At 34.9% G+C, this 13,810-nt stretch overlaps 1 protein-coding gene across 9 annotated transcripts in view; it reads right to left on the reverse strand.

Moving 5' to 3' along the window:
• KIF27 (kinesin family member 27) overlaps positions 1–13,810 on the reverse strand; it is a 95,433-nt gene that overhangs the window by 65,395 nt on the left and 16,228 nt on the right. For 6 of the 9 annotated variants that reach the window (XM_082469591.1, XM_082469584.1, XM_082469583.1 and 3 more), the window contains 3 exons: positions 12,254–13,197; positions 7,585–7,728; positions 892–1,098 (listed from right to left, as the gene is read on the reverse strand). In XM_082469591.1, coding sequence (XP_082325717.1) covers positions 892–1,098; positions 7,585–7,728; positions 12,254–13,197 — 1,295 coding nt within the window. The remainder of the gene's footprint in view (positions 1–891; positions 1,099–7,584; positions 7,729–12,253; positions 13,198–13,810) is intronic. The other 3 variants (XM_082469586.1, XM_082469587.1, XM_082469588.1) reach the window with 2 other exon arrangements.

Here is a 13,810-nt window from a genome sequence, read left to right on the forward strand (position 1 = left end):
GAACATGTGTTAGGATGCAGTGTGCCAGGCACTTCTGGAGTCACCATCTCATGTAAATCCTCCATACACTCCCACAGGTCCCCCATTATGACAGATAAGGAGCCTGGGGTTCACACGGTTTTAGTCATCCATCCAGACCTACACCGTAGAGATGGTATTCACACCCAAGCCAGCCTGACTGCAAAGTCTATGACACCTCTCATATTTCTTATCCCTTTGACTGTAACCAATGTATAGATCTCAAACAAATCATTTCCAGTCCTAAAATTAATAAATGGAAACCAAAATTCATGAATCTGCTAATTAGTCTTTTCCATGGTGGAGATTCCTTGATTTTTCAAGAGAAATCAGTGTGTGCACATATTTACCACCCACACACATATTTTTATAAATAAATAAAAATTAAGATGAAACTTCATTCTCACTTTTATATAGTCTTGATTATGTCAGACTTGGCAAGACTGAATAACACATAAATGTCATTTTGAAAATAATTAGACAGACCAAATAAGTCAAAATAAATACCTCCAACCTCATCAACTTGGTATAATCAAAGATAGAAAAAATTCATGAAGATATCAGACTTAGTCATGTCTAAAAATACAATGGCAAAGGGTAGCTTTTTTCTCCTTGATAAATGTAAGCATTATCTTCAACTATTCCTTCCAAATATATCTATACATTCTCCTACCTATTAATTTTTTTATTAAAAAGAAGCATGATTTAAAAAAGAGTATACATAACAAACAAAAAAGAAGAGTATAAACAAAAGTGTGTGAAACCAAATGGAAAAAAACCCTGCTAAGACTATACAAATACACTGTGATATTATATTATATACAATATTTTTTAAATCTCATAATAAGAAAGAAATTAATGCTTAGACTTTACCTTCCTGGAATCTGATCTTGCTGGAATATAAATATAATGCCCCAAACGGGTATCAAATGGTACAGTATATGGTCTCTTTTCAGGTATCCTGGCATCTGGCCCATCTCCACAAGTTTCCTTAACTGACGAAGTCACTGACAGGTTAAGTTTTGTTAGTTCTTCACTCAGTTGATCCACAAGAAGTTGTTGTTCTATTATTTTTTCATTCTTTGTAGAAGAGAGATAAGAATTTTAAAAACAGAGAACCTCAGTATGTGTGTAATGATTAAAAATAACTGTACATCGACCAAAATTACAACTACCTTATTAACAAAACAGTAAAACCTCATTTATCCAAAGACTAGCCTTCTGGGACTTCCCTGGAGGTCCAGTGGTTAAGACTCCGCACTTCCACAGCAGGGGGCGCAGGTTCCATCCCTGGTCGGGGAACTAAGATCCTGCAGGGTGCGTGGCGCAGCCAAAAAAAAAAAAATGGTTTTTTCTAAAAAAAAAAAAAAAAAACCCAAAAAACAAAAAAACAAAGACTAGCCTTCTGGTGTTCACAAGAATTTAGGATTGTCCTGAGTGGTAAAAACTTTTGAATAGTAAGCACCAATAAATACAGCCTAAAGAGTGTGCAAGACAGTGCCCCACACACTGTGATTGGTTAGCTTGCCAACCTGAAGCACTATGATTAGCTGATCTTTATAAAAGTTTGAACCTTCAGAGTGAAATCCAAGAAGTAACAAGAGACTAGAAAGTTGAAAAGTGTAGAAAATTGCAAATAGCTGAGGTGACAGCAAAGGGGACAGAAAGTGGTAACAGGTGCAGTGAAGTGAAAGCCTTTACTCAGTGAAAAATAAAGCCAGAAACACAAAGAGATAGAAGATAGGCAATTGAGAGTCGTGGGAGAAAGAACTTGGAAATCAAAGGCAGAACAAATTATGGGGTGGGGGTGGGGAGAGAGACACCGTGTGTGGTTTAGCTTCTTACATATCCTCTAAAGAAAAATTTTGAAGTATATCCAATCTAGAAAGCTCTAACATCAATCTTTGTTTTATAAGCACAAAATTATGTAAACAAGAAATGTCATTCATCTTAATATTTCACATGTATTAAAATGTCTAGATAGGAGAAAAAAAAACCCTAAACTTTCACTGTGTTAATGCTGAGCTATAAAATGTAACTTTATTTTAAAAGTCATGTATTCAGATAATTAAAATATAAAATATCAATAGCATATAAGTTGACGGGGAATATTAAATGGAGTCCTTATACTCTCTAGGAAAAGGGTAAAAATACCAATTAATATTAGACTGTACTAAGTCAAGGGTGCATGGTATACTCTCCAGAATAACCACTAAAAAAAGTGAAAGTACAATTTCTAAGGTAATGAAGTAAATTTAAAAATACACAATTAATCCAAAAGAAGGTAAGAAGGAGAGAAAAAGGAACATAGAGCAGATAGGATAAGTAAAAATCACAATGGTGGGATTATAACCAGAATGTAATAGTAATTATGTTAAATTCAGAAATGAACTAAGTAATCCAATTAAAGGATAAGGACTGTCAGAAAGAATTGTAAAATTATCTAACCTGCTAATTACAAGAAACACAACTAAAATAGACATAGAAAGATTAAAAAGAAGATGGAAAAAGAGATACCATGTAAATATTAATCAAAAGAAAGCTGGTATAGCTATATTAATATAAAATAGACTTTAAGGCAAAAAACATTAGAAGAGATAAAATGAAGTAAAAAGTGATTAAAGGGGCTTCCCTGGTGGCGCAGTGGTTGAGAATCTGCCTGCCAATGAGGGGGACGCGGGTTCGAGCCCTGGTCCGGGAGGATCCCACATGCCGCGGAGCGACTAGGCCCGTGAGCCACGACTGCTGAGCCTGCACGTCTGGAGCCTGTGCTCCGCGGCAGGAGAGGCCGCGATAGTGAGAGGCCCGCGCACTGCGATGAAGAGTGGCCCCGCTTGCCGCAACTAGAGAAATCCCTCGCAGAGACGAAGACCCAACACAGCCAAAAATAAATTAATTAATTAAAAAAAAAAAGTGATTAAAAAAAAAGGTCAATTCACCAGGATGATGTAACAATTCTACATTTCTATGTACTTAATAACCGAGCTTAAATATATATAATGCAAAAATGGTCACTATTCTCAAGACAAATCCAAAATTATAGTGGGAGATTTTAACATCACTCTAAATCACTGATATGACAAAAAGACCCCAAAAAAGTGAGTAAAAATATAGATTTGAATAACAGGATAAACAGGATTAAGAGAACCCAATGATTGCAGAATACACATTCTTTTCAAACACTTCTGTAGTATCTACAAAAACTGGCCTTATGCTAAGCCATAAAGCAAGTTTCAACACAAACAACTGAAATCATACAATTAAGCTAAAAATTACTAAATGCAACTAAGCTAAAACTTAATAAAAAGAAATCCTCCATGTGTTGGAAATAAAATAACTATATAACCCACAGGTCAAAGAAAAAAGTCACAATAAAAATTAGGAAATATTTTGAGGCAAATGTGGAATGCAGGTAAAAATAAGCTTAGGAGGAAACATATAAATTTAAATGCATATATTATAGAAGGCTAAAAATATATAGAAAGGCTAAAAATCAATGGAACTAAGCATCCATCTAAAGAATTTAGAAAGATAGCATAGGATCCTATCCCCCAAAAAAGCAGAAAAAATTAAATAATAAAGATAAGGGTAGAAATTAATTAAATAATAAATAAACATATACTAGAGAAGATCAACAAAGTCAAGAATTTCTTCTCTGAAGAGACTAATAAAATTGATAAACCCCTGGTGAAGCTGATCAAGGAAAAAAAAAAGAGAGAAGGCACAAATAACCAGGAATGAAAAGGGGGATATCATCACATGTCTAAAAACATTAAAGAGATAAGAGACTATTACAAACTTATGCCAATAAATATGAAAACTTAGACACAGTTGTCAGATTCTTAGACAAATACACCTTATCAAAAGGGGGGCAAAAAGAAAATATGATTGAATTCATAATAAAACATTCCACAAAGAAATGTTCCAGTCCCAAATGTTTTTCAGGTGAATTCAACCAAACACTTAAGGAAGAAATAACACTAATTTTTCACACACTCTTCCAAAGTATAGAAAGAGAAGGAATGCTACCTAACCTATATTATTAGGCTAACCTAATTTGTTACAATATCTAACAAGAATATTTTGAGAAAGGAAAATATAGGCTAATCTCACACATGAATAGAGATGCTAAAATCCTAAACAAAATAATCACAAACCAAATCAAGGACACTTGTAGAAAACAGTTAACACAGCAGACATGACTGCTATCCTTTGAAAGACCTGCTTAAGAGGTTGTCCATTGGCTGGTGTCTGGGAACTTGGATCTTAAGAGGGTTCCCAACACCCTAACTGGTAAGAGTGGCTCACTGTGCTCAAAGTGTTTGTACAGACAAGGTGGTTTATGTTGAACACCTGCTTTCCTTCTGGTAGTCTGGAATTTTGGTACATGCTGGGCAGAGAATGCCTTCATTACCAGCCCTCAATAAAACCTGAGTCTCTACTGAGTTTCCTTGGTAGACAACATTTCACGTGAGTTGTCACAGTCTTTGCTGGGGGAATTAAGTACATGTGGGTGACTCCACCGGGAGACAACTCTTGGAAGCTTGTGCCTGGTTTCTCCGGGACTTCACTCTATGTCCCCGTTCCCTTTGCTCTCCTTTCACAGTAATAAATCTTAGCCATGAGCACAACTATATGCTGAGTCCTCCTAGTGCATCATCCAACCTGAGGGTGGTCTTGGGGACCCCCAACACAATACATCATGACCCAAAGAAAGGTTTATTCCAGGAATATAAGATTGGTTTAAAAATTAGAAAAATCAATATAATTCACCACATTAACAGAATAAAGGGAGGAAATCATGATAAAGAAAAATCATTTGATAAAATTTAATATCCATTCATAATAAAAATTCTCAGCAAAGAAATTTTCCTTGGTTTGATAAAGGATAAATTAAAAAATATATATATCGGGACTTCCCTGGTGGTCCAGCAGTTAAGACTCCACACTTCCACTGCAGGGGGCACGGGTTGATCCTGGTCGGGGAAGTTCCGCGTACCGCAAAATGCAGCCAAAAAGTAAAAAAAAAAAAAAAAAAAATCTACAGCAAACATGATACTTAATAGTGAAACAGTGAAAGCTTTTCCTCTGCAGTTGGAAACAAGACAAGGATGCTTGGTATCAACACTTGTATTCAACACTGTATTAAAGATGTCAGTCAATGAAGTAAAGTTAAAAAAAAAAAAGGTATAAGGATCATAAAGGAAGAAATAAAAATGTCATCATTTGCAGATGACATAATTATAAATGAAAATCATAAAGAATTTACATAAAATATCAGAATTAAAAAATGAATTCAATCAGGTTGCTGGGTATAAGCTATCAACATAAACAAATCAATACAGTTACACATACCAACAAACAATTAAGAAAATGAAAATCTGAAAAGATTCCATTTATAATCACATAAAAAAATTAAGTACCTGGGAATGAACCTAACAAAAGATGTGCAATACTTCTACATACACACAAAAGAGTCATTATTGAGAAAAACCAAAGAAAGCATGAGTAAATGGAGGAATATACCATGTTCATGGGTTAGTGAAAAGACTCATGATCAAAAGATGTTAACTCTTTCCAAATGTATCTTATAGATTTAATGCAATCCCAGCCAAAATCACAAAAAAGTTTTTTGTTTTGTTTTGTTTTGTTTTTTTTGGGGGGTCCTTGAAAAGCTGATTCTAAAATTTATATGGAGCAACCAAGACATTCTTGGGGAGGAGGGAAACAGAGCAGAGGCCTTGCTCTACAGAATATCTAGACTTATTAGGAACCTGCAATAAATAAGAAATGTGACATTGGTCCAAAGACAGAAAAACCAATGGGATACAACAGAAGTCCCAGAAATGTACAATAGATGCATGCATGAATGAACCTTGACTTATGACAAAGACAGCACTCAGAACAGTGGTGAAAAGATGGCCTTTTCAAAAAGTGACGCTGGAACAAATGGATATCTATATGGAAAAAAATTGAAATTTGACCTTTACTTTACCCCATACACAAAAATCACTTTCAGGAGAACTGTACAGCAAAATGTAAAAGGCAAAAGAATAAAGCTCCTAGAAGATAATATAGAAAGACTCAGTCCAATAGGAAAGCAAGCAAGAAACTTGAATGAGCATTTCACAAAAGAAGGTATCCAAATAGCAAAAAAACATGAAGAAGTGCTCAACTTCACTAGTCATCGGGGAAGTGCAAATTAAAACCACAATAAAATAATATTACATACCTACCAGATTGCCTAAGATTTAAAAATTTACAATAACAAATGCTGGCAAGCAAGTGGAGCAGCAGGATTGCTCATACAGTGCTGGTGCAAGTTTAAACTGGAAAACAAGTTCGGTATCATTTACTAAAGTTGAAGATTCGCCTACCCTATGACCTAGCAATTCAACTCCTAGGCACAAATCCAAAAGAAATGTGTGTGCGTGTGCACCAGGAGACATGTTTAAGAAAATTCATAGAAAAAAAGTCTATCAACAGTAGAACAGAAAAATAAATTGTGGTATAGTCATACAATGAAATCCTGTACAGCTATAAACTAATCAAGCTACAGCTACACACAACAACGTGGATGAATCAGAACAGATAAAATGTTCAATAAAAGCAACCAGATACTAAAGAATATATATTGAATGATTAAATTTATAAAAATTACAAAAACTAAACTGTAGTGTTCAAGGATACATAGTAAAACCACAAAGCGAAGCAAGGAAATTATCATTATGAAAATTAGGAGAGCAGCTCTCTCCGAGGAGGAGAGACTAAGGGCTTCCGAGGGGCTGGCAGTGTGCTATTTCCCGAACTGGTGGTGGTTACCCAGCTGTTCTCTTTGTCATAAATCACTGAACAACACATTTTATTTTATGTATGTTTTATGTTTTAAAATTATTACAGAATTAGAAGGATTAAAAAAGAAAACAAAAATAATGTCAAAATCAAAGTCTAATTTGTCCTGAATCAGATTATTACTCAGGGCAGTAGTTACTCCTTGATAGGAAGCTAAAGGCTTTAAATGAAATTAACTGTTTGGGGGGTGATAGAGTTCATAGCCAGGGAGTATAATATTTAGGGACATACCATGTTACTCTGCAAGCACATCCATGTTAATACAGAAAAGCTAAGATAGAGAAATTGAAAGATTTAGCCAAAATTACAGAGCAAATCACTGATGGAGTATAAAACGATAATCTAACAAATCAAAAAGTTTAAATTATGTGTGTACCTTCCAACACTTGACAATATCACATTGCCTATTACTTTGGCAAACGACGGAAGGGAAAGTATAAAGAAAGGATAACCATAACATGATTTGCAAATTAAGCTCCTGGGTATAAGGTTTTGTATTTTTGAAATATAAGTCAAGCTAACAATAAAAATGTTTTCCCTTCACACCGATTTAGTAGGAAAACTGTAATAACTCTTTCAGGTGCTTGTGTTCAGAACTCTTCATTTGAAACCTATTTTTGCAAACATTCCCACTTATCGTTTACAATGCTATTTTATTTAGTCATGTACTATTCCAGTGAAATATACAGAGCAAGGTACATTAAAAAACTCTACCTGCAACCTATTCACTTTCTGCGCTTCTTTCAAAGATATAACATGTCCTTTGTTTTCCTGCATCATCATTTGCATTTGATTCTTTAGTTCCTTCACTTCCAGGTCCTTTTGATTAAATACTACTTCATCAGCAGCAAGAGCACACTGGGAGGAGGGAAAGAAAGCACAAGAGAGATTCAATGTGGAAAATACTCGAGAGAGCCCACATAATACCACAAAAACTGTGGTTTAATGATAATGACACCTTGAAGATATCTCTTAAAATTGTCTTATCCTTTGTTTCTGGTTTCTTTATAAGAAAGGCTGAAGCAGCTGAGAGGACCTATTACTGCTATAATGTAAGAATTAATCACCACAAAGATAGGAAGATTTTCCTTATTTTTATTTCCTGCATTTTAAGATTGAAGCCAGTTATTCAAGTTCTAGAGTACATTCAATGAGATTTTTATAAGTTTTCTAGAATTGCCATGAGATTTTAATGTGGGTTTTTAAAAATCAGAGAGGTCACATTTCCCAAACTGGCCTATAGAGTATAACAATGCATTTGGATGTTTAAATAAAGAACATTTGCTAATTTTGCACCCTTTCACTAAAAAGAGATATATTTTGAAGATGTCTGTCTCCAAATAAACTCGGGATATGCAAATAATACTTTTAAAACAAACTTTGAACTAAATAAACAGAAAATTAACATTGGTCAAGGGTCTACTTTATGCTAGATTGGCATGGCTACTTGGCATTTTAAAAATATCTCACTGAATAGACATGATTCCTTTTTCATGAAGAAACTAAAGCTCAGTGAGTTAACACCTCTTCCCAAGACAGAGCAAGGTACATTAAACCAAATTCCTGACAGTCAACTCCAGGGCCTTCCTAGATCCGAAGCCTATGCTCTTTCTGCTAAGCCACAGGAAAGGAGAAGAATGAGTAGCTATTTACAAAATGGTGCTCTCTTTACAAACAAGATTTAATTCACAAAACCAGAGCATGTGCGTGACCCCTCAGGTGGTGGCGTGGAGGTGGATGGGCCTCTGAACTGGGAACCCATGGACTGAGGCCAGCCTTGAATTTGCTACAGCCTTCCCTTGGGACTTCGGGCAAGTCCCCTCTTTTCTCTGCTTGGGATCTTTGAATGACCAAATAAGGAGGGGACGCATGACCCTGATGGTCCTTATAACCCTATATATTTATATGACCTTTATGACTTTTCTCTTTTTAAAATAAAATATAACTATAATTCTTATTAGTTAATACCCTCTGCTATGGGAATTAATTGCCCATCCGAGAAGCTTAAAATGTAACTGCTCTCCCAGTGCTGCATATTTAAATATTTTAACATATAATTTATAAACTACAGTTTTATTGTTTATTATTTATTTAAAAGTGTTTATCTGTTGAGTATATTCATGTTCACATACTGTTCTTGTGTTCAAATTATGGAGTAAAAAAGTAACAAAGAGCCTTAAGAGGTATTTATGAGGGGATGAGCTGCCTTCACAGAACCCCTGGCACGTGGCCCTACCTACAACTACTGAGTCCAATCCCTTAGCTGCCACAGATGTATAACCTAGGCCCAGGTAGATGAAGAATAAATGAGAGGAGATCATAATAGGCTAACATGTATTGAGCCTTACTATAGCTCAGGCATCTTTCTCATCACTTTAAGGGAACTAATAATGCTCTAATAGCTTTCAAAGCAACCCTAAACGGAGCTTATTATTAGTGTTTCCATTTTACAGGTAGGGAAACTGAAGCACAGAGAGGTTAAGTATTTGTCCAAGGTCAGAGAGCTAGTAAACAGAGGAGCTGGGATTCAAACCTTGGAAGTTTGTTACCCATGTTCTTAACTACTATATTCTCTCACAGAAAAAAAAGAACAGAAAATGAAGTTTAAAAAACCATTTTTTAAAGAGACATATGGGGTAAGGAATGACACCAATCATTTGTCTATTTGCTGTTCAGTGGTATCCATAGATTACTACGCCTAGAAGATTGCAGACCAAAAAAGGGAATCCATTTTTTTAAATTGGGAAACACTGAATGCTATATCTCTCACCTACAGACTCATAATATACATCAGTACTTTTCAAAGTTCTGGGAAGTCTTTGGATTAAGAAATCTGTTTGTTTTTTGCAATCTAGCATTTTCCAAAACAATCTGATCACGGTACCATTTTTCATCAACACTGTTAATATCTTTGGGATATCATAATCTAGAGTACATAATCTAGAGCAAGTTTAAATTTAGAGTTTCCAACAGATGGAGAGAGGAGGTTACTACCCATCTCACCCCCAAGCAGATGGGTTTTGTGGGCTTCCAAAATCAGTCATCTTAGAAGCATGCTTTCTACCACCAACTCCTATAGTGTACCACAAAGTTCAAGCTTCCTATTACCTGTACTTAATGTTCTGCCAGTTTCTTATATAAGAGGAAGGGCCAGGCTTGCTCTATTTAAGAAAAAGGCAGAGCAGAGTTACTGCCTTAAAAAAAAAAAAAAATCCATGATTTTAAAAGTAGTATTTTATATGCTTATATTTAAAGATCAAAGCTTTGTAAAAGAGCAGCAGTTCTCATAGTGTATTCAGTAGTGAATCTTTTAGCATTAACCTTAGATCCTTTCAGGGTATCCATGAGGTTAAAACCATTTTCCTAGTTATACTAAAATGATATTTGTCCTTTACACCATGTTGTCATTTGTACTGATGGTGCAAAAACAATGATATGTAAAACTGCTGACTCCTAGTATGAATAAAGAAAGTGTCACCAAAGTGTAGTGGTAGTCACTGTATTCTTCACTGCTGTGCACTAACAATACAAACAAACCAACAAATGTCAGTTTCACTTAAGAATAGCTTGATGAAGAAATAAACATGATTTTATTAAATCTCAACACATGAGCACTTTTTTAGTATTCTATGTGTCAAATGGGAGGTATGCATAAAGTAGTTGTGCTGTATACTGAAGGGTGATAGTTATCTGGGGCAAAAAATCTTGTGCAATTGTTTGAGTTGCAAGCTGAACTAGCCACATTTTTCATAGGGTGCTATTTTTACTCTAAAGAACAACAGACAAACTATTCACACTTGTATGTGTGACAGAACCATCATTTCAAGGAAAACAACTAATAGTATTTGTTGCAAATGATAAAATTCAAGTTTCATGCAAAAATTAGAATTTTGGAAAACACTTCTGCTACTGTAAACTTGACAGCTTTCAGTAATTAAAGACTTTGCAGGTGAGGTCAGTGGTGATATTAAGGAATGTAATTTTTTTTGATACTGTATAGTGAAATGTGTCAGCATTGAAAGATCTGCATAACTTAGTAAACAAATATTTTTCAAGTGTCCAATGCATGTTGATTCAAAATCATGTGTGGATAAAATATCCATTCAAAGTACAAGATAAAAATCAGTGAATGTTAATGTAACAAAATGGTTTCAAATCCCACATTGCAGGTAAACTTTAGGAAATTTCCGCTTGTTGAGTTTTGATGTAATGTGAAACAATATCCACAATTATCTGAGAAAGTCATTAAAATATTCCTCTCTTCCAACTACAAATCTAGATGAGGCTGGATTTTCTTCATATACTTCAACTAAAACAACATATTGCAACAAATTGCATGCTGACAGATATGAAAATCCACCTGTCTTCTATTAAATCAGACATGAAAAGAGATTTGCAAAAATATAAAGCAATTCCACTGTTATTAAATTTTTTTGTTTTGGAAAATAGTTATTTTTAATGAAAAAATGTTCTTTATATTAACATGTAATCGGGTTATTATTGTTAGTTCTGAATGAATTAATAGTTTAAATTTGTTGTTTTAATTCTAATATGGTAAATATCAATAGATAACAACCCACATAAACAAAAGCTCTTTAGGGAACCTCAATTTGAAGAAAGTAAAGAAACCTTGTGAGCAAAAAGTTTGAGAATTGCTGTAATTGAGGTTTCTTTCTAATACATACAAATAGATATTGAGGAAAGATTTCTAACTAGAAAGCCGTCATTACGTATGTTTTCCTATTTTTTAAAAAATGGAGGAATAGCCATTTGCCCACCAGATTGCAAACTCCACATAAGCAGAACTAGGTATGTCTATTCTCCATTATTTCCCCAGTGACACATAATCTTTAAATAACAAATGTTTTTCAAATGAAAAGTGGGAAAATGTAATTTTCAACTCAATATACATATATACAATATGTATACATGTACATAGCTACATTCCTTAAATATTATCAAATATGATGATTTATTTATTTGTCTAAAAAATCAAAACACCAAACTCAAGGGATGAAGTACTTTTTTTCTTTCAAGAAGCACTGACCTAAAGAGGGATTAAAAACTCAATAAAATTTAACCTAATTTTGTTCTGAAACTGTGTTTCTTTTCATCCTCTAAATTAATGACCAGTCCCACAAGAGCCTACTTAATAAATACAACAAATTAAAATACATTTGAAGGAGAAAGGAGGAGGAGCCAAGAAAGAGATGAATTATGAGGAGAAAGCAATAGGAAAAGGGAAAAAGAAACAGAGTAAAGGCAAATGAGATTTTATATATAATCCTTTCCAAAAAAACTTCTGAAATTCCAAAACGACTCTTACTTGCCCAGATAAATTTAGTCTTTAAACAAGTTACTTACAAAGGTAGTGTCTAAGTACCTGGCATTTCTTAAGCTCTCGCTTCAGCTGGAGAACTGTAATATGCTGTGGTCCTTCTTCCAGGTTTCCAATGCCTTGGTGTCCTCTGAATGAGGTGACCTCCTGGGTCACGTTAAACCACTCCTGCAGTTTGTGTTGCTGATTTTGGTTTAGTCTGACAGAATCTTTTAAGTCCACCAGGAAGGTAAAGGCTTCCTCTAAACAATTTTGGTAACCCAAACATTCTCCTTGTAGCTGAGCAACTTGCTCCTCAAGAGAATGGATCCTATTTTTATCAGGAGTCCCCTCCCGATGGATCTGGCTAGTTTGGCTGCTACTAGCCTGCTGGCTTTGCAGAGCTTCTCGAAGCAACTTAATCTCAAATTCCATTTCGCCCATACGGTCTGACTCGGGGCTGAAGTTTAAGGTGGGTTTGTTTCTAATGTTGCGTGCTCTGTTGGCATATTTGAGAGAATTTAAGGACTCGTCAAAATCCGAGGAGGATGGGCTGACACAGGTGATCATGACGGTCTTGGCACTGCCTCCCAGGGAATCTTTCAGAAGCCGGGTAATTTTAGCATCCCTGTATGGAATATGTGAACTCTTCCTGCGTGGGTCCCCAAGAGCGCTTATTACGTTTCCTAAAGCCAGCAAGCCACTGTTGATTTGAATGGATTCTTTGAACCGTTCACCAGTATTCCCTGTTTTGGTTACTCTTTCTGATCCAGCCAAATCCACAAAGTGGAACTTTGAGACAATATGCTGATGGGAATACCACGATCCATCTTCAGCTGCCTCTTTATTTTTCGCCACTTGACGAAGGCTGATTGTGAAAATCGCGTGTGACCTACTGGAGTGCTCGTTCATTTGGGTGGTACCCGTATGCCTGGCTGCATTCCCCATCTCCAGGAGACTCATCACTTCATCTGCACTTTCCACCTGGCATTCCTTGGCCCCAACAATCACTTAAAATAGCAACAGCAAGTTTTAGTAAAAATCCAGTAGAGTTAAATTAACCACACAACAATTATCATTTGCTTATACTGCCCAGCTAAGACAGTCCCTTTAAAAAAATTCACAGCATTTCAAAATAAAAGTAACATCAGCAACATCATTAAATAATTTTAGATAATCTTCTAACAGGACTATGTCAATAGATGGCATTCATTTTGATGTTTAAATTCTAAAAGATGTCATATATATATGTATGTTTTAAACAATCTGTGGTTTTTTTTTTGGAATCACACATCACATTCAATTCTTTAAAACACATGAAAAAGAAAAATTCTTTATTCCAGTATTTTGATTTGTAGAGTCTAATATACTGATTGAAAGATAATAGATTAATTATATATATAACTCAAAAGAATTAATCAGTAGTAGATTAATTAAAAGTAAATTAGTTTCTTTTGAGTTTCGTTAATATTCAAGCCATCCTAAGGTTTAAAGTTTTTGGTAAATAACCAATGATAAATGAAAATTTCAATATAAATAAAGTTGTTTATTCATTTTAAAAACAGGTTTCCCCTACATAATATAAGAGTGCAAGGCTGGGGCTTCCCTGGTGGTGCAGCGGTT

The sequence above is a fragment of the Balaenoptera physalus genome (genome assembly GCF_965194825.1).
Source record: "Balaenoptera physalus genome assembly, chromosome: 7".
NCBI lineage: Eukaryota > Metazoa > Chordata > Mammalia > Artiodactyla > Balaenopteridae > Balaenoptera > Balaenoptera physalus.